Here is a 20,502-nt window from a genome sequence, read left to right as displayed (position 1 = left end):
CTTTATGATGACGTGAATCAGTGACGAGTTGTCAAGCAATTTTGGACAAAAATGCGCAATTTTATTGATCAGCGAAAAATAATTGAAATGAATTTATCGACAAAATCATCAACCATAGAAACATTAATTGAAATAAAATATTGAAAGTTAGAGATGGGAGACACACCTGGCAGTGAGGCAGAGCTGGAGCTAGAGTGTTTGTCGAACTCATCCCCGGCGCCTGGTGTGCATTAGTCGAAATAACGAAGCAGTTGTACAGCAGGGTTCCAGGATTTGTATTGGTTCAAACAGAAGTTAAGCAACCCATTTATACAGCCCAATTTGTCAAGAAAATTAGAAAAAAAAAACAATGTTAACAAACTTTTCACCAATTATTTATGAAAGTTCGAGTCTTTCCGCGGGCCAATATTTCTCAAACAAAATCTCCCTAAACACAATAACTATCAAATTTAATATTATTTCCTCTAAATTTCCTCACTAATTTCTCTCCATTCAAAAAACTGCACTGAGAATTTCATTCATTTGAGAATGAAACCAAAAAGTTCTTCTTTATTATTCCATAATTGTCCCAATTTCGAATAAATTCTTTCTAAAAAAATGTACAGTACATGATCCATAAATCCATTACGTATCCATAAATTGAATTATTTTTTTTTAATTTTTGGGGAATTTTCTCGAGACTTTTACTCCGTGGATTATTGCAAGACCGATAATTTCCACTCGGTTAAAAAAAAATTGCTGTATGAAATAGCGGTTGCTTAATTCCTGATCAACTATCACAAAAGTTCATGTTCTATGCGAAATTAGCGTACTGTATAGTTTTCGTGAATACATCTAACACAAATGAATAACTGAAATGAATTGAAATGAAAGAACTAAAAATGTTGAAATCTAATTCCTCACTGTATTAATGGCAGTTGCGTGCACTACGATGATGCGTCTCGCCTCATTAGTGAATTATAATCATACGTTATTATTTCCAATCTCAACAGTTAAGTGTTATTCATATGAACGTCGGATTAAGCTTTACGCTAGTTCTGCTGGTGATTTAAAAGTATCTATATGAAATTCGTCGTTTGAATAGAGTGAGCGATTTCACTCAGATGATCATATTTTAATATAAGATGATTTTTGAGTTATACCTGCACTTCTGGCATAAGGATCACGTCCAGCTGGGACTTGGAGATAGTCCCTGGGTGATGGACTGGTGTGTGGAGCATGGGTTAGGGCCTTTTGCACGAGACCAGTTAAATTAGCAAGCTGTCTCTCCATGTGTTCCACCCTTATCCTATTGGGGAGAATTATTCCATTAGTATTTATCATTATCATAAACCAATATTTAATTACTGTTAATTTAGCCATATCAATCGTTATCATCGAACTGATTCTCTTGATGATGATTATCAGTCGATACTATTTACTAGTGGATACCAATCAGCTGATTAGTTTTCGTGCATCTAATCGTGCGTTTCACATGTTTTTATTATGCGATATTAGGGCATGCTGCATTCATTGATTTATCAATTATATTTTTAGATTCCTGGTGGGATTTTTCATCTGCTTCTTACACTTCTTATCTCTTCTCTCCATCTTTCAATCGCTAATTATCTTTACGTATGAAAAAAAATTAGAGGAGCTTGATATGGAATTCGGGGGCGGGGGACGGGGGAAATTCAATTTTTTATTCACTTACTGTGGATTATTCTAGAATTTTTTCATACGTGCTGACACATGCTGTCTTTTAGGTCTAATGTACAATCGTTCATTCTTCTATCCTTCAGTCATCCACGCATTGATATTTTAATTTTATCACTTTATTCTCGATTTCTACTCTCATTCAGAAGCATCAAGCAAGGATTGATAACAAAGTACCAAGAAAATAAAATAGTTCTTCGTTTTTTCAAAGCTCGCAGATTATTTTCGAGGTTGTGGAAAAATAGCGTGTAATTTCAATCATTCATTGAATTTTTATCTATAATGCTTGTGATTATTTGATACCGAGTTACGTCGTAGGTCTGCCCGGGTAGTGCGGGCGCCCCTGGAGGGAACGGGGATCTTGGGGGACCTGACGGTGGACGACCCGGTGGTTTAACCCCATACAGACTGTATGATTCCTCCAACAGTTCTGTATCGCTATACCCCGCCACCCCAACAAACCATTTATCTTATTCTCATTTTTATATTTATTTTATATAAGGATTTCCAAATTATCACACAGAAAATACTAGCTTTCGAGCACCTTTTCGAGAAATTTATCATTTCGTGGGAAATGTGAATTGACGATTGACTCACGAAAAAAAATTATCATTATCTATATTATTATTAATTAATTCAAATTCAATCAAAATTGAATTCCAACTGAAGTAATTATGCATAATCATTTTTTTTAATTGAGGAAATATTCAATTATCAGTTTTTTTGAATATTAAATAAATATATAAATGCGAGAGATCTGGGATGAATTTCTCTGCAATAATTATGAGGGGATAATTGAAAGGTAAATTATCTCCGTGAAAAGTACTTTTGCAGTTTCTTCTGTGCGTTTATTTTTTAGTTTAGTAAATTCTCATTTTTTTTTGAGAAGCTGTAGGTTTCATGGAACACAGAGTAAGTGCATTCTGACGGATTTTTGAATTTTTGTGGAATGTAGGAATTACCTGGCCTCTTCGTCGATTACTGGCGTTACTGTGCCAGAATATTGCGAATAGTACGGCTCCTCGTAGCTGCTCTGGGTGCTGTACCCCGGGTACCTCGAAATTCCACCTCCCACTCCTCCACTGCGTTCTGGACTGCTCATGTAGCCGCTTTCTCCGTGTAAACGATCTGACAATTTTAGTTAAATTCATTGTAACTTTCCATTCATCTTCACCTTCAGGACATTTTTATTTTATTGGAGAAATTATGTTACTGTACTGGCGAAAAATTGAAATTTCAAAATTCATTAAGGATGCAATCCAATTATTATATTCTCTACCAAATTATGTCAATTTTAACTCGTCTTATTAATTGTTTATTTTTATTGAAATACTTCAAAGTTTGCAATGATGAAAAAAGGTAAACAATAATTTAAGAAGTTAAAATTTAGAAATATGACTGGAATTATTGAAATTAAAAAAAAAATCATGGTCTCTAGATTTTAATTAAAAACTGAAATTTTCGGGAATTTCTTCATAATAATTTTCAAGCCTCAACCAAAAATATCCACCCGTGTAATTACACCAAAGCGTGAGATTTAGTGCCATCACCACATCTGATAAACGACTTTCCTCGTCCTTTATAACAATTCAAGTTCTACTGGTTTCTACAAAACTAAAAGAAAGTGTCTTCCATCCTTCCACCGTCAAATCGTGGCGTGACAACGAATCATGCATTCAATAAAGAAAAGAAAAAAAAAAAATTAATGAATCGACGACCAAAAAAAATTCGACTGATTCACCAACAATATCAAACCACAAGTGAATATTCTACAGGGATTAATAAAAAATAAATAAATTCAAGAATCAATTACCGGAGCCCTTTTTCAAATTGACAACAACGCTGACAGGTGAATTACAGATTATTAACCTGTCGTGAATAATGAGGCTGATAGCCTGGAGAGTGTGAACAGTAATGATTATGAGAATACGGTGTGATTAGATTTTCAGTGATACCGGAGGAAATGGTGGACCCGAAGCCGCAGGGGGTTGGTGGCATATTTTTTAGCTGTTTGCGTAATTCCCCTGGGGATAAAAGAAAGATTGCGCCGTTGGTCGAAGCTTTAAGGATTCCACTGACCTGGTATACTATAAAGGGATATAGAGCTGTCTCTAGAGAATCGTGTAGAGCCCCCTAGGCTGCCAAGGGGTGTTTTACCGCACTGGTATCCCCGGAGCGGCTTGGCTGGTGCCACTCCACCACCTATCCAAGTATTTTACATCAGGAGAACACCAACAATTACACAGAGATTGATTAGCCTACTGTTAAGAAACCCCTCTCCCACCCAGGTCATATTGCCAAAGGTCTAATTATTCACTATTTCAGTTGGAACTCTCAGTTGTGAAAACTTTACTTTTCGTCGTCATCGGAATTTGGAAGTAAAATTCGCGAATTTTAGAATGCAATCCGATTATTATGATAGATCATTATTTATTTATTTATTTATCATTTATTTTATTTATTTCTATGAAATAATTAATCTTCTTTTTTTATAGAAAAATGGAAATAATGATTAAGAAATTGAAAATTAATTATTGACAGTTGGGAATTAAATAAAAATTATCTGTAATTTTACATTCGAGGTCTCAATTCTGGAAAATTGAATTTTTTTTTTTTCGACGGGCGGAATGAGAGACGAAAATCGTTCGCTGCAAATTTGAAGTTATCGAAAATTTCACTGCAACAGACTTTCTCTTTTGAATGTCTCGTTTTCTCGCGAAAAATTTTTGCACGAGGTAAATGGGAATATTGACCTGGGGAATCTGCACGCGGGGGTATTTTAACCCAGGGAATTCTCTCGCCAGTAATTTTGATATGCAACAATTTCCTTCTTCAGTGGACGAACAGGATTTCCGTCAATGGATACCACTTGCGTATTAAAAAATCTATTCATCTCCAAGATTCTCCGAAATTTCTTGGAGATTATTACTTAATAATCTATTGAATCTCTCGAAGTAGAATGGAGCGAGACATTTATCCTGGAAATTTTGGCATGCATTCTACGATTACAGGATACTAATTGATGAACCAACGATTGGGGTAAATAAATTCGGGAGAAAGTGTTATCGTGCACAGGATTTTTCACAGTTCATGCTAATTTTCTTGGGGGTGGAGTGATTGGAGGAGCATTTACTGTACCTGGAGTACCCAAAGTCTTCGGTTGTGCTGGGGTTGCATTTGGTCCAGCAAGAACAGGCGCTGCTGGACTATAGGCTCTCATGATTGGTCCACCTCTGGGTAATGTACTGCTTCCACTGATGTAATAATTTCCAGATGTAGAATTCTTCGCCGTCTGGTTGATTATAAATAAAAAATATTCATTAATCACTTGAATCCCCTATCTGTACAATAAACTCTAATTATATTGAAAGTTCAATATTTAAAAAATATTATTATTTATTATCCCCGAATTCTGATTTCAATATTATAATATTAATTAATATTAATAGTGTAATTTAAGTTTTTCAATTATTACAGTGTTTTTATCTCGATAGTAATTTTATTGGTCATTTCTTTCAGGATTTTAGTTTATAATAATTATTATTGTTTTATTTGTAAAAATGACAAGGGGGATGGTACAGCTTCTTTGAAATTCGAGAAAGCAATTCGATTATTTAGAATTATATGAAATTAGGGTTTTGCATTTTGATATGTTAGTCGCAATTCTCGAACGACGTAAACAAAACAGGTGGTCGAGTGGAGCATTATACAATAGTTGTTTTCACTCCTCCAGATTTCTCAAAATCACGGAGGATCCAGAGAAAAACGAACAGGTTTGCAAACCAGTTCTCGGTAGAACAGAATCGGTAGTCAAGTAAAACGAGGAAGTCGAATTTTCCGAATTCTCGAGATGATTGATCTCAATAAAATTGAGATATTTTCTTTTCAAGTCGATTGAACGTTCAGTCGACAGTGAATATTGCCAAATCCAGCGAAGATACACAAATTTTCATAACCACCTTAATTAAAGCCCTCAATCCGACCCACAAAAAAGGTCCTACGAAGAACACTCGTATCTTCCTTCGGTCCCTCAATATGAATAAAAAACTAGAGACGAGTAGAAACCGTTTGAACCCTGAACTTCAAAATTTCCTCGACTCTACAACCCCATTAAATTCCCCCTCAACCCCCGACTGAATTCACTTATTTACTAATTCCATTAATCAAGTAATTCCACAAAAAAAAATATTTTTTCTCTCACGAATTCATGCGGAACCCACATTAAGCACTCTTTAATCACTCGACACTCAAGGGATGAAGAAGGTCTAACTACCTTGTCCTTTACCCTGTCCTCTCAATATTTAAAATTATCCCACCACATTTCAGTGACTTTTCACCACAAGCAACCGGCACTAATCCGTAAATCTTCTCCTAGCACGAAATCATCAGAGCAATCATCAAGTTCAATAGAGGATTTTATCTTTTTCTGGAATTTTAAATTTCTCCAGGTTGAATGTTGGGACAACTGCGTCGAAGGGGGGGCCAACCACCAGTGGCTTGTTTTATAACGTCTTGGAGAAAACGATGAGACAAGTGGAGGTCTCGTATATTCGTTGTAGAGGCGTGTGCAGAGTGGAATGTGCCATGCGTGCTGTGTAAGTAGGCGGCCTTTTGCCCGATCGATGAGGCCGAGAGGATGCTCTAGTTTATTAAAAAAAAAAAGAGGAAAAAACTAGGTGCAAAGAGAGATGGGAATGTGTATAATGTAAATGGGTATTCATAACTTCCGAGCGCCAGAGGGAGGCTGGACGTATCGATTCAACACCCGGGGAATAATGTGATATTTCAGTGGTTAAAGGGACCAGGAGATATCACTTGTGATGGACGAGGTGTTGCCACTTGGATGGATTTTTAAAGCTCTTCAGATAAAATTCGTAGCGGCCGAGGGTTCAATCCAACCGGACCCAAGTCGACTTGGGCCTGTGGTGAGTTTTTCCGAAATATCCCCGGAATTATGGGAGATTGGTGAATTTTCATCTAAACCTTATTTGTAGGTCTCGATTAGTTCTACAAAAAAGATTGGGATGACTTTTTTTATATCTCTGATAGATTTCGAGATTTTCAGAAAAATCGGTCAGTCAAGTCGACTTACATGAGTCTATCCCTTCGCTACTGAATTTATTTTTCAATAATGAATTTTTTATTAATAAAAATATTCAATTTGTTTCCTATTTTTTATCTTTATATATACATGCACATATATTTCATGATATATAACAAAAGTATATGGAAAATAAATTGAGTTCAATTAATAAAATTGCATGAAAAAAATAAACATAAATATAAATCAGTGAAAAAAACGTGTGAAAACGGCGATTATTCGTGGTAACGAATTTTTTTCCGGGTCTAGGCGACACTGAGGCAAGACTCGATTTTTTTTTCGAGTGGGACAGTGATTGAATGGGCAATTAGCGTTGAAAAAAGTCCTGGAGCACGCGAATCCGTCACAATACAGAATAGCCGCGGGTTCTTATCCCCTTCTGCTCGGATCAGCTAAAAATCCAACGATTCGTTTGGTTTATTTACCGGGGACTCTGGCCACTTTGCATCGATTTGCGATTCACTTGGAACGGTCTCCGGACGTTGGAAAGACTACTTGGACAACTGGAGAAACTACTGGAACAATTGGAGAACTCACTCAGTCATTTATCAGATTTTTATCGAGTATTGATTCAATTTTTTTTTTTGGGGCCCCCGAGGATTTATGATTTCTGATTATTTCGCGTTGACTCCGGTTGAAGGGAATTGAGAGGGACATGCACGGCTTCTGGGTGTGGATGACACTTTTAATTTCCATCGAGATTTATGTTGTCGAGGAAATTAGTGCTGCCAGAACTCCTGGGGGATTTCAAACCGGAAGGATCACTCGGGCCTCTATATACAAAGCTGTTCTCACCCAACGGGGATATATTCAGGTGAGTCTCCAGGATTTTACATTTCCAAAAGTTTGGAGAGTGATAATTAGCCGCACGAAAAACGGGATATAAGTGTATATTAATTATACATAGGTATGTGTTACACGTATTTATATGCATATATTTATTTGTAAAATGTTGGCAGTTTCTCCGTTGGCAGCTGTCAGTCCCGGAAATCAATGAATTTACATTCTGCGAGTGGGTCAAGTCTACGAATCTCACATACCCACATTCAATATTCTCCTATTCGAGTAAGTAATTAGCGATGTAAGATAAATTTATTCAATTCATCACGTGGAAACGAGTGTGGAGGGCAGGGTATGCGGGTAATTGTGGGATTGTTTGATTACGGGATGTCAGTGGTGAATCTTTCCTTTCTGTTTGTAAACACGAGTGAAATACAAAATAGAGATTAAACGAAGTTGAATGTGAAAGTTGGGCATTGTTAGATTCAATTGTCTTATTCCTATTAGTGATAAATAAATTAACGATGAAATAAAATCGGAGAAGTAGAAACAAAAATTGAAAATTCAGTAAAAAACGATAACGAAATTGTGTCGATGTGAAAATTTCATCGACACGAGACGAAATGTAATGAGTGTATGAGGATGTGCAATAAAAATTTACAATGCTAGTTGAATTACGGGGAAAAGAGTTGTTGTTAATGGCGAAACAATAGCAATTGTTCGGGTAATATTCGGAATAATTGTCTGTATATTTTCCAGAAAATGGAACAGATCGTCTAGTGCGTGCCTGGATATCTCCATTTGGCAGAAGCATTCACCTGGAAATTAATAAAATCGAGATAATGGCAGAGCCGACAATTATTCTGGAGAACCAGTGGTACCACATTTGCCAGAGTTGGGATAATCGTGAGGGACGATATGGGTTGTGGATTGATGGAAAAATAAAAGTGGATGACACTTTTCCAGAGGTGCATAATAATCCGTCAAATTACCACATCACACCGCAATATTTGATAAAATTTATCCCGTGGCGATTCCCAAGTTTTCATTAAAAAATTAAATGAAAATTGGAGAAGAAACACGAAAAATCGCAATTGTTTAAATAAAATTGTTTAAATTCCATATCAGTAGCGTAATGATAAGCTACGATGGGCGCATTTTTTTTTTCGAGTCCAGTCGCTGGCCGATATCTCGGGATCGAAGTGACATATCGATTTTTTTGCATAAACATTTTTTATCGAAAAAGATGAGAGCTACAAAAAAGGTATCAATGAAAAAATCATTATTTTCGTTCAATTCCGAGAAATCGTCGAAAAATTGATGTTGAAAAAAATGCACTCATCCTAGTTTAGCACTTCGCAACAGATATATTCTCATGATGATAAGATCTCTGTATTATCATGAGCATTCCCGTTGTCATCAGCAAAATTGTCATGATCTGAAGTTATGACCTCGTGTTCTAGATGGCGGGACAAGTGATACCAGCAGGTGGAGACATAGTTGTCGGTCAGGAGTACACGGACTTCGATAAAGGTCTTGAAGAGGGGATAGAAGGTGCAGTGCTGGGGTTCAATCTCCTGCTGGTATCGGCCTTCGATGTGGAATCAACATTTATCGAGATAAATCATTTGGACGATGGACTATTAATGGCGCCCATCAACTTTCCGAAATTTCCAGTGGGTGGGGAAGGCATTAGTTCTGGACGACGGCGTCCGATATACCCTAATTATCCCCCTTCAGCGATGTATGCACGAAAACCCGGGAATCCCAGGGCTCTCCGGATCAGGGGTACCAGGCAGGCGAAGCAGGTACCTCTGGGATTGAGGCTGATTGAAACTGGATATTATCACTGCGAGGAGGGACGGGGTAGTCCTTACCTCGGAGGATCTAAATTACTCATTTCATGGACCAGAACTCCTGTTCGCGTTTTTGGCGGGGCTCTTTTGAAAAATGTTGACAGCCAATGCCGAATCTTCAACGCGTGAACAATTAATTTAAATACTGTAATTCATATTTTCTACAGATCTAGAAAAAATCGTCTTTCGAACCCATGGAAAAATGTAAGGAATATATATATATGGCGGATTTTGAATACATTTGACAAAATATTTGGTTTTCTCTTGTAGGATGCGAGAAAAAATAATGGAATTATTCCCAAACTCAAAAAAAACTTCTAAAAACTGTTCTCATAAATCTAGAAAATTGTTTTCGAGAAGAGAAAAAAGGGAGACTTTTTTTTCCGTGTAAAAAAAATAATGAAATTGTGTACAAAAAGTGTAATCAAGTGCCAGAGTTGATTAAAATATATAAAAAATGGGAAAACTGTTGTGCATGTTTCTGGAATGAATTGGTGTATAGAAAAATTGAAAACACTAAAATTCGATAGAACAACATCCAACAAAAGCAATTATTCGTTTTTCCAGGGGGTGAAGGTCGACGAGGTGGTAGACACGGAGTAGATTGTTGGAAAAATAATGTGAACTGATCCTTTCATTTCCCTCGGCGTTTGGTGTAGGCAGATTAATCGCGCTTGTGTGTATAATAACTAACCACCACTTCCTCGTCATGTCTTGAGTGTGCACAAGCCACTGCAAGGTCTACTTGGGTGAAGGTAGTTTGTCAAGTCCAAGGTGAAACTGGCGTGAATGTACCGTTTGACAGATTGAGATTGAGCGAGTGTTTCTCACCTTCGAACCCTAAATTTTATCGCTCCTAGATCTACAGATTCTTTGACATCTGAGGGACAACATAAGCTGTGCACCAACAGTCTTATTTTTTTTTGCGTAATCAATTGAATGTTGCTCCAAAATATTTCCAAATTTGGTTTAAAAAATCTCAAAACATTCCAATATTTATAACAAAATAATGATAAAAAATGGAAAATATACAGTAATAAATAAAAATTCAGAGTTCTCTTATTCCACCAATTTAAATAAAAAAATAATGTGATTAATTGAATTAATTCGTATAATTTGATAAATTAGCATAAGTGTCGAAATAATATAGAATAATTTATTAAATAAATAATGAATCTGCGTTCTTACGGAGTTTATAATTACGGAATAGAAATTCAAGGTGAATGAATGTGTGGAACGACTCATTGATGAAGTCTGCAGTCGGGGATTGGCAGAAATAAAAAAAAAAAGGAGAAAAGTCGAACTTGTATGTATTAGCAACTTTCGCCGAGATGTTGCTACGTGTGGGGAAATGCTTCTAGACTCGCGTTTTCTCGGATACTTTCCTTGAGTGGATTTCAAAGTGATAAGTGTGATAACTCCGGCTTTAGTCGCCCGATTGAAAGATAAGATCGAATCAGAAAAACGATGATAAACGCTCTTCATCCGGAATCGGAAAAAGTTTCTTTCCCTTTCCCATTTTGCTGACGTATTCTCATCTTGAAAATATTAGAATCATTCAGGGAATAATGACGAAGTGCACGAGGAGAAATTTATATTAAAATCTGGGGCGAATTGTAATTGTATTTTATTTTATCCGGAAATAACAAAGTCCGGCGAATTTATCTTGTTTAATTGTTTTAATTATTGATTTCATGTCGGAGAATTTTTTTCCAATTGATATTTTTTTATAAATAATTCTTTAGTTAAAGTGATAATAAAACAGAATTTGAAAATCAATTCACTCCGATTTTATTATTTCCTTTCTGAATAATTACGAAATTTTAGAAATTGAAGTGCCAACGGACGCTCTTAAGTTATTACGCGTAATGGATATGATAATTTAACGAATTCCGGTAATTCAAAAATTATGGGGAATTACACAACATTTCCAACTAGATCTTGAAATTTAGAATAGCATTCTTCGCCGTTTTGAATGTATATAAATTATTCAACGTACTATATGACTTTCACTAAAAAAATTCGTATTTTATGATTATGAACCGTCATACGTGTAAAAAGTAACTGTCCACTGAATTCGTTCTGAATTTTACTTACGAAATTGTTTATGAAGTAAATTCACTCTCGCATTACCAGGGAACAATGCACAGTAAAATTTAACCCGACATTTATTCACCATGTAGTATAATAAAAAAATAAACGCAGTGAAAATAATAAATTGTCTGATAAAAACGTGAACATATCAAAATTTCATTTTGCCTGCGGTACGCATTCCTCTTCAGATCCGTTTATTAATTATTTCTAGATCAGAACAGTCGAATTTCTTTTTTATTTTTATTTTTTGCCGGTCAACCGTTGAATTGAAAAATGAAATGAGAAATTATAAAACCGAGAGTTTCTGTACTAATGAGTTTTTTTCTGAAAGCATCAATTTTTCTCTCATCAGTTTTTATTAATTGAAATGAGATTAGTATTTTTGAGAATAATATTTATGATCCGTTCTGATGATGATTTAAGTGGCATTTCTTTTTCTCGCTCGATATTCCCATGATTTAAATATTTCGCGAAAGCCACGAGGGCTGTCCAATGGCTTAAGGCTGTTGTCGCGCGACAGTCTCTGTAAAAAGTTTATCCGCTGTAAAACGGGCCAGTTTAGAACACAATCTTTTAGCGGTATATAGTCTCACTTGATTGATTGCATTGTGCATGGATAGCTAAAGCATAACTATATATTTTCCATATTAACTATTTTCAATTATATAAATTTATGAATTTCCGATAATTATATTCCGTAAACCAAACGGTCAATCGATTTGATTTTTTTTTCTGTATTTCCTCCCACGATGTATATTCCACGTTTTTTTTTATTTCTGAAACTGTCGAGCCGTTGATTTTAAAAAAATTCTAATCGGCAAAACTCCATTTAAACACGTGTTAAATCACTCGAATTTCAAAAATTTATATCTCAAGTTCAAAACGGTCAATTGCAAACGGAAAAGACTCATTTTGTTGCTAATTTTTCAAACTATTCACCATAAAATTTTTAACGAAAACTGTCGAAAAAAAATTCTACGCGACAACAACCTTAATCGATCGAGCTGATCGATTTTTCGAATAAACCTGTGACACGAGTCGATTCCAGCAATACCCAGGACGCGACCATTACCGCAATTACATCATCGTCACGATCTACTTTCGTGGAATTAATATTTCGTTGAAAAAAAAAAAATATCCCCATTGCTCCGGGGCAAGTCGCTATTTTTGCGACAATTAATTCTGCCATTAGCCTGTCTCCAGCGGGAGCTTTGCCAATTTATGTCAATTTTAACGAAATTCTCGTTTGATGAGTGAAATTTCGTCGGATTGAATTCATGTGGTGTAAGTAATCGATTATTCAATTTATTTATTATTATTTATTTATTTTTCGAATTTATGGACTTGTATCGAAGGGTCGATATCGATCAGACGGTTGATTGAATGAATTGTGTCACCTGTTGAATGGTGAGGCCATTGCCCAATCAACTTGACAATTCAAAACCATTATATCTTATCAAATGAACTAATCTCTGAGAAACCATTGATTTGTTTTTCCCATTTACCAGCAGATTAATTAAAATCCTTCGTCTACGAAGAACCAAAGTTCAATTATATAGAAATTATTTCAACGATGTCCCAACGTCATTTTCAATAATTTATAAGCATGAATTCCAATTCGATCCTGGACTTTATATAATAAATAAAAAAATGAAATAAATGTACGAATCACTTCAATATTGAAAATAAAATAATTACAGCCTCGACCACACATCTAATTAATTAAGTAGTACTCGTTTGTTCATGTTCAAGTAATAAAATAATAAAATAATAATAGTAATGAATAAATTAAATGACGAATGATTATTTTAATTTCTTAATTAATTATTTTGTGAGTATTTTATGTTCGTTTTGTGAATTATAGAAGTTGTTGAGGAAAAAGATAAAATAGTTAAAACACGTGGAAAGATATTCGCGGGGGAATTCACCAGGAGTTTAAAAATTCACTTATATAATTCAATAATATAATGTTATAATTGAATAAGTTGAATGGAATATGTCCAATCTGCTTTAATGCCCGAAGAATGCGTTATGCTATATAAACCATTTTCTACTTAGGGACCACTTTTTTTTTCTCTAGGATATTTTGCGGGATAAAGGAGGCGAGAGCCCCAGGCGAAAAAAATGTGGAATAGTCCACCTGGTGCTCACCCAATTAGCCGTAATTCTCGGTTTTACCAGTGAAACGTGTTGGAGAGAAAATTATGCTTATTCGGTGATCACGAGTTGTCGATCAATCGAGATCAAGTTTTTTTTTTTACCCCACCAATAAATATTTTGCAATCAATCGATTTTATGATTTGCTAATTTGGTTACTTAACGATGGAGTTGAGATGAAATCACGTGTTATTTATTATCACCGGTATTTAGTAATAATTCAGTTCGATTATTTATTTTCATCCGTCCAGTCATTTCCGAAGTTTCAATTATTCGAATTTATTATTAATTGTTTGAATTATGTCTATTATTTCAGTAATTATTTCATTTGTTTCAATTGTCTCGGATTTTTATTTTCAATTATTTCATTACGACTTCACGAATTTTGTAAATCCCTTGTTATTTTTAATAAGTAGTTGTGGTTGATGGTCTGGACGTACGGATTACTGCTTATTAAGGATAATTAATGTAATTACTGTAATTAGCCAATAATAGTACCTTTAACCACTTGCTCGAACATTCGCCTGATAATTCTTTCATTTACATCAATTAATCAGGCGTAATTATTATTGAAGGCGTGGAGCCCGCGAATTTGTACTGATTACATTTAAGCCACTCAAAAATTTAATATTAACGAATGTTCGTTTGTTAATAATTAAAACATTCCCTTGTAAATCCGATAAGTCCCTCGGCCGTCGAATAATGTTTGTCGAATAATAATGAATAATGTAATATTTATATCAAAATTATTATTAATTATTAAACTCTTTTCTTCATAGTTAATGTTCATAATTAACAGATACTCATGGATTCACATTAAATTAATTTTTCTGGGAGTAATTAAACAAAATTAATTGACCAAATCAGTCGATAAATTTTTTAATTAATTGTTTTAGGGGTATAATTTACTGGAAATTATTAGTTATTGAAAAAAAAGAGATTCAAAAGAAAGGAGAGAACAGCATTAATAATGGGCCTTAAACTTGGATATTCCCCTTCGCGCTCTATGGAGCATGCGCTGTAATTCAGAAAATCCATAAAAAGCATTTCCAAATAGAGAAAATTATTTTTACACCACCGAATGGAGTGTCGGAAGACGAGAAAAAAATTGATGCGTGTTAATTCAATTCAGGATTGAGTAAACTTGTTATTTAACTTTTATGGCATCTCAAACAAGGTCATCAATACGAATGATACATTTATGAAGAATTTATGTACGTCCGCATAATTGGAGAGAGAGGAAGAGTGTTTTATTCCGGTGTCAACCTAATTGTAACAATACTGCTGATTATTTTTTTTATAGCTCAAGGTCACAGTTTCGCAAAGATCTAGTTATTCGTCTCTGCAATAATTTCTTCAGTTTTACATGCGCTGAAAAAATTTTAAACGAAAAACAGAATAAAAATTATAGACCGAAGACATTTGTAATTTTTGGAATGTATGGAAAAATATTTATTGTGTCTTCCATTTTTTTTTTCCCCAGATTAAAACGCAATGTCACACTCCTGAAAATTCTGGGGCAATTACCCATGAAATATCCTGTTTTTCCTTCGCGTGTTGAGTCATTCTATGAAAGAGGATGAAGTATTAAAAAATGAGGGAATGTATCGAACGCGGGATCCGGTTGAGACAAAAAATAAATAAGAATTGACGCATAACTACAGCCACAAGAGTTTTCATCACGTCAATTGATTGAGAAAGGATTGGTTATCAGTTCATCGTGACAGCGTGTCTTGAGGTTTTGATAGCCCACGCAAATTAGAACTGAGAGGATAATTAAAAAATTACACAATTAACGAGTGCTCATGGGGTTTTGCATGGGCATGGTTGATCAATTTTTAGGTCTTTTGTTTTTCGTGACCTTCGATTTGAATTAATTACTTTCGATAGCGAGGGATATTGAATGGTCCATTGAATGGATCGATCACGTGATTAGGAGATCGAAGGGAATTTTATCTTTCTACACAGTTACGAATTCATATCAAGGATCCAAATTTGAAAGTTTGGGAAATAATAATTTTTTAAAATCATGTATGTCATTTCAGATATATTATCAAATCGTATATCGAAATATTATATTGACAGCGGTATTGTTGTTATAGTTTTTAAATTTCAAAACAGTCGAATTATACCATAAAAACCTATTTTTCACTTTCTCTTTAAAATAAAATCCAGATGGCAAAAAGTGATGTAACAAAAAACGTATAAAAATTGTTTTTTTAAATAATTACGGTGTGAATATGTATTTGAAAATATTGTACAGAATTTTTAGGTTCTATAATTTTTTAAAATTATAATATATAAAAATTATAATATATAAAAATTCAATTTTTTAAAAAATTAAATATTTTTAAATTAATTCAATTTAATGCGTTATATTTTTGGTGAGTTAATTGAATAATTCGGATAATTTTGTATCGGTTTAAATGAAAAATTGTTTTTATGTAAAAAATTATGAATTATAAATTTAATGAGGAGTGGCACAGTGTTCTCGTCAAAGAACATTTGTTTCCGTCGGAGGGGTTTCGTCTGTCTGACGTACTATCAATCATTTCGGCAACGAGAGGAAAGAATGCGACTTTATCCTCCGGATTTTTTAGTCATCTGGCGTGCAATTCTGCTCTAGTTATTGTCGATGGAGATTCCGTCGGAATATATGTTTTCCGGCGTGGCAGTTTCGGATATTCGAGTTTACAAGAAGGTGAAAGTTTTAACATGCCTGTCGATAGATATCTTGTTTTTTTTTTTGATTTTTTGATTTCAAGTTCTTTGTCATATCACCAATTTCTATCGAAATATTTTGAGACATTATTCAAGGGAATAAAATCAGAAATTCCGGAATAGTTGAAAAGTTTTGATAGTTCCACTGAAATTTCGGATAATTCTGTCTCCAGAAATTCATGATTCCGATGAATCAGAAAAAAATAAGAATTTCGGGTGAATTTTTCAGGAGAAAGAGATTTTAATGTCCCGGGAATTGGGATAACCTCAGGGATTCACCAGTAATTATACAATAATTACAGAATTATTGATAAACTATCCGATGACGGAAATAATAATTCCTCTCAAATTCTTCTAACTCCTGAAACGTAATTTTTTGTAAAACGAAAATGAAATACCATTTCCTGTTGTTGTACACTTCACGGAAATTCAATAAAATGTTTCCTTGTATTTTGCAGTTACTTTGTCATGTAATGAATTTTTGTCGAAATAATTACTGTTCACACAGTACTTATTACACGGCAATAATTCATGAAAACTGGGAATTTGGATGATAATTATTACTCTAGTGGAGTTAATATTCCAATGAAAATAAATAGGAATTAGTAACATTCGGCGTAATTCGATAGTAAATGTGAATGTTTACATGAAAATGGGGAATGTTCGATGGCGGAATAATTACATAATTTACGAAAAACCAATAATTCCTCTTAAACTGTCCATAAAACGGAAATATCTTCCCGAAAATGGAATTATTTCCGCATACTTCCTTCTCAGGTGCTCGAGTAAAAAATTCTCACGTTTCCACAGATTATTCGTCATGTTATTAATTTTTCTAAAAATAATAACGAATATTTCGCCAAAGATTATTTAAAGCTCTTGATCCATATATTTTCAAAAAAATAATGAACCCCTTCGAATAATTAATTAATAACCGGGACTCAATTCCGAATATCAACTTTTCTAAAAAATTAAGTCAGTCGCACAATTTCTAATTAATTATGTATAATTGCTCGTCTAATTGCTAATTAATGTCACGTGATGACATTAATGATATAATTACTGGAAAGCTGTTGGACTGTTCCAAAAATAAATTCAATAATTTAAAAAATAGATGTGTGGTTCTCATATTGAAAAATCCAGGTGATTTGTTAATAATAAATTGGAGAGTGTAGAAAATTGGTATTTGGAGTGGTTTAAGGGGATGTTGGTTTGGATTAAAAAATAATAGTATCAGACATCAGAATTTCATCGGATTTTTCTCATCCACATAACCACAGGCATGAAAGCCGATTGCATTATGAGGTATTATTGAGGTACAATGAACATACATGCGAACGAGGAAAATTGTGTTGGCGGGGCGAACTATCTATGGTGTAGATTTGTTAGGTGGTACACCTACTAAATGACGACATACGTTCATTTGCACGTAATTCCATGTCTATTCCAATTCCCACGAGCTACCTAATCCGCTTTTACCATAACGCTGCAGTGGACAAATTAATTGAGTGAAACGAGTCGAATCGTCGGGTTTTAAATGTCAAAAACTATTTTTTATAAAACGTTTTTCAAAGTTCTGGGATGAAAGAAATGGTTTTTTTAATGCACAGTTTAATTTAAGAATCGGGAGAACTACTGGACAATTCGATTGGATTTTATTATATTATATTCAATTTTTCATATTCTTCAGTGGGTTTTTGGGGATCTTATTGGAATGCACGATTTTTTTTGCGAATGTCCAGGCGAAATTCCCAATAAAATTCTAGGCTTAACGGAATTTCCATGGAAATGAGAAATGAATTTCCACTATTGGAAAATTACCCTTGGAACTTCAAGTTAGAAAAAATTCCATTTCCCCAATAATTTGACGAATCATTTAATTTTCAGAAAAGTCGAAGAAAAATTCAATCACTGATTTTCCTGAATTCCCAGGTAAAAAAAATGTAATGGGAATATTTTTTCCAAAATTTCAAAAATTTTTTCAAAACAATTCCCAAAAATACGATTGTTTTGTTTCCCGATTTAAAAAAAAAAAAAAATTTTCTGAAAAGTTTTCTAGAAATTTTTTGAAAATTTGAAAAAAATATTCCGACTACCATTTTTTTTACCCGCATTTTCAATCAATTGAAAATTCAATTGTACTCAACGTTAAATTATTCCAACATAACTAAAAAAAATTCCTTATTTTTCCCAATCAAAATTCAATTCAAACTCATAAAAAAAAAAAAAAAAACCAGATGACTTGATGCCTGAAAATATCCCGCCTTATTTTTATAAGTGTAATTGACCGGGGCTATTTTTTCTCGTGTCATTACCGGCACCTTAATTGGTCAGCTATTATTTTCGTGAAAATATAATCAATCCAATGACAAATCCGCTGGTTTTACGCGATACGTGGAGGGAGGACCTCTTTCTCTCGGATTGCGGGCAATTTTTATTTCCCGTTTTAGTCGAGACTTATCATTTTTCCCCCCGACATGTGTATGAGTTAGTAAGAGACAGTTGGGCCTCAAGTAGGAGAGGTAAGAGGGCCTGCCAGCTTATGAGGTGTATGGTAACCATCAGGACTGAACAGTTACCTTTCTGTGTTGAGACAGTGAGGACCTGCAATCTAGTAAGAACTAGTGACATTTGGAATCCCTTTTTCACAGTAAGGACTATTTCATTCAATTATCAACTCTATAACAAAATCATTAATTTATAAATTCCCAACTAAAAGTCATTCACACTATCGATTCCTCTAATTTATTTTATAAAAATTGCAATGGCGCGAATTTTTTATTATGGAAATCGGAATTCAATTTTAATTGGATATTTCGATTGGAATTCCTCTCAATTCCTCATTCATCTCGCATTTTTTATTTTCAATGATCATTGAATTTTTAATGATAATCTGAAAATCACGAGAATTACTTGAATATTCAGAAAATTGAGGGACTGGAAGAAGAATGAAAATGTCAGGATATTTTATCTGAAATTTCAAATGTAATTTTTATTTTCATTTAGTTTCTACTTTATGGTTGAGGTGGTAATTATATGCTATGAAAATTATCGGCAATTCCCCCTAGACCGTCAGCGGGAAATATATTTAGAAAATATACGAAATATATTTTGCGCATTTTTTTTCAATGAACCGATTTTTAGATTCAGAATATTTCGTAATGAATGGGAGATTGAGGGAATAAATCTCGGCAGATGACGGTTCATCTAGTGAAAAAAATATCCAAAGTAACTCGATATGTTCTTAAAACAGACACCTTTGCTAACAACACCGGTTTCATGCTCCAATTATCCCACCACCCGGGATTGACCGCCAATGTGAGCACAAGAAATAGTACTCTACCTCGTCCACATTGTTATAAATATTAATCTTAATTTTTCGCCCCAAATTCTAACAATTTTTCATCTACTGCAATTCCACCGAAACTGGAATTCCCCAGAACTCAAAATTTTCTTGAAATTTCAAATAAAAAATTCTAAATTAATCCAAGTGGATTGAAAAAAAGCGTCAATTGTTTAAACAAATGAAATAAAAATAGAATGAATGAATAAGTGAATTAAAATAAAAGAAGTGGCAAATTTGAAATTTGGCAAAATATCAGAAAGAAATGAGAAGTGGATAAATTGAAATTTTTCATTTGAAATTTCAATTTTTTTTTGCTCGATACATTTAACCCCACCCCCTCTAATTGTCGCTTGCCGCATGAGGGGAATGTCTAGCTCTGGAATAAATCAGCTGGATTTTATAAAACAATGGCCTAGTGAAAATAGATCTTCAGAATATTCACTTGGCGTGTTAGACTCGTATTATCTCTGAATGCACTCAAGACACTCTTGGCTATTGTTCTTCGCACTAGATTGTCGTTGCAGTTCCGGAAGTTGCCATTCAATTTCGACATTGAGATGCGTCTATCAGTAGCAGTATCAATAATTAATGATTTATACCACTTTCTGAAACTGAAGACACCGAGAATTGACATTGCTAATCGCAAAACCACTTTCACCTCGCGTATTTCTATTTTAAAATCTAGAGTTTTGCCAATTAAATAAATTTTTCACGTACACGTGAAATTGCGACTTGAAAATTCAATTCGATTG

The 20,502-nt window shown here is 34.1% G+C and overlaps 2 protein-coding genes across 16 annotated transcripts in view; one reads left to right on the top strand and one right to left on the bottom strand.

Moving 5' to 3' along the window:
- The window catches only part of LOC105269375 (uncharacterized), an 82,026-nt gene that overhangs the window by 10,208 nt on the left and 51,316 nt on the right, over positions 1-20,502 (bottom strand). For 10 of the 15 annotated variants that reach the window (XM_011309538.1, XM_011309545.1, XM_011309542.1 and 7 more), the window contains 6 exons: positions 4,834-4,987; positions 3,775-3,897; positions 2,658-2,823; positions 1,999-2,133; positions 1,143-1,288; positions 167-220 (listed from right to left, as the gene is read on the bottom strand). In XM_011309538.1, the coding sequence (XP_011307840.1) occupies positions 167-220; positions 1,143-1,288; positions 1,999-2,133; positions 2,658-2,823; positions 3,775-3,897; positions 4,834-4,987 (778 nt within the window). The remainder of the gene's footprint in view (positions 1-166; positions 221-1,142; positions 1,289-1,998; positions 2,134-2,657; positions 2,824-3,774; positions 3,898-4,833; positions 4,988-20,502) is intronic. The other 5 variants (XM_011309546.1, XM_011309548.1, XM_011309550.1 and 2 more) reach the window with 3 other exon arrangements.
- b6 lies at positions 6,247-9,778 on the top strand. Its single transcript, XM_011309537.1, has 5 exons — positions 6,247-6,290; positions 7,046-7,610; positions 7,756-7,861; positions 8,336-8,544; positions 9,040-9,778. The coding sequence occupies exons 2-5, from the start codon at positions 7,452-7,454 to the stop codon at positions 9,559-9,561; spliced, it is 996 nt and encodes a 331-aa protein (XP_011307839.1). The 5' UTR covers positions 6,247-6,290; positions 7,046-7,451; the 3' UTR covers positions 9,562-9,778.

The sequence above is a fragment of the Fopius arisanus genome, unplaced genomic scaffold (genome assembly GCF_000806365.1).
Source record: "Fopius arisanus strain USDA-PBARC FA_bdor unplaced genomic scaffold, ASM80636v1 scaffold00068, whole genome shotgun sequence".
NCBI lineage: Eukaryota > Metazoa > Arthropoda > Insecta > Hymenoptera > Braconidae > Fopius > Fopius arisanus.
This window is presented reverse-complemented; position numbering and strand designations above follow the sequence as displayed.

Bases quoted from the DNA above. Each gene is read 5' to 3' on its own strand.
- b6 (XM_011309537.1), top strand. From the start codon at position 7,452: ATGCACGGCTTCTGGGTGTGGATGACACTTTTAATTTCCATCGAGATT. The intron at 7,611-7,755 runs GTGAGTCTCCAG...AAATGTTGGCAG, and splicing joins CCCAACGGGGATATATTCAG to TTTCTCCGTTGGCAGCTGTC. The intron at 7,862-8,335 runs GTAAGTAATTAG...TATATTTTCCAG, and splicing joins TTCAATATTCTCCTATTCGA to AAAATGGAACAGATCGTCTA.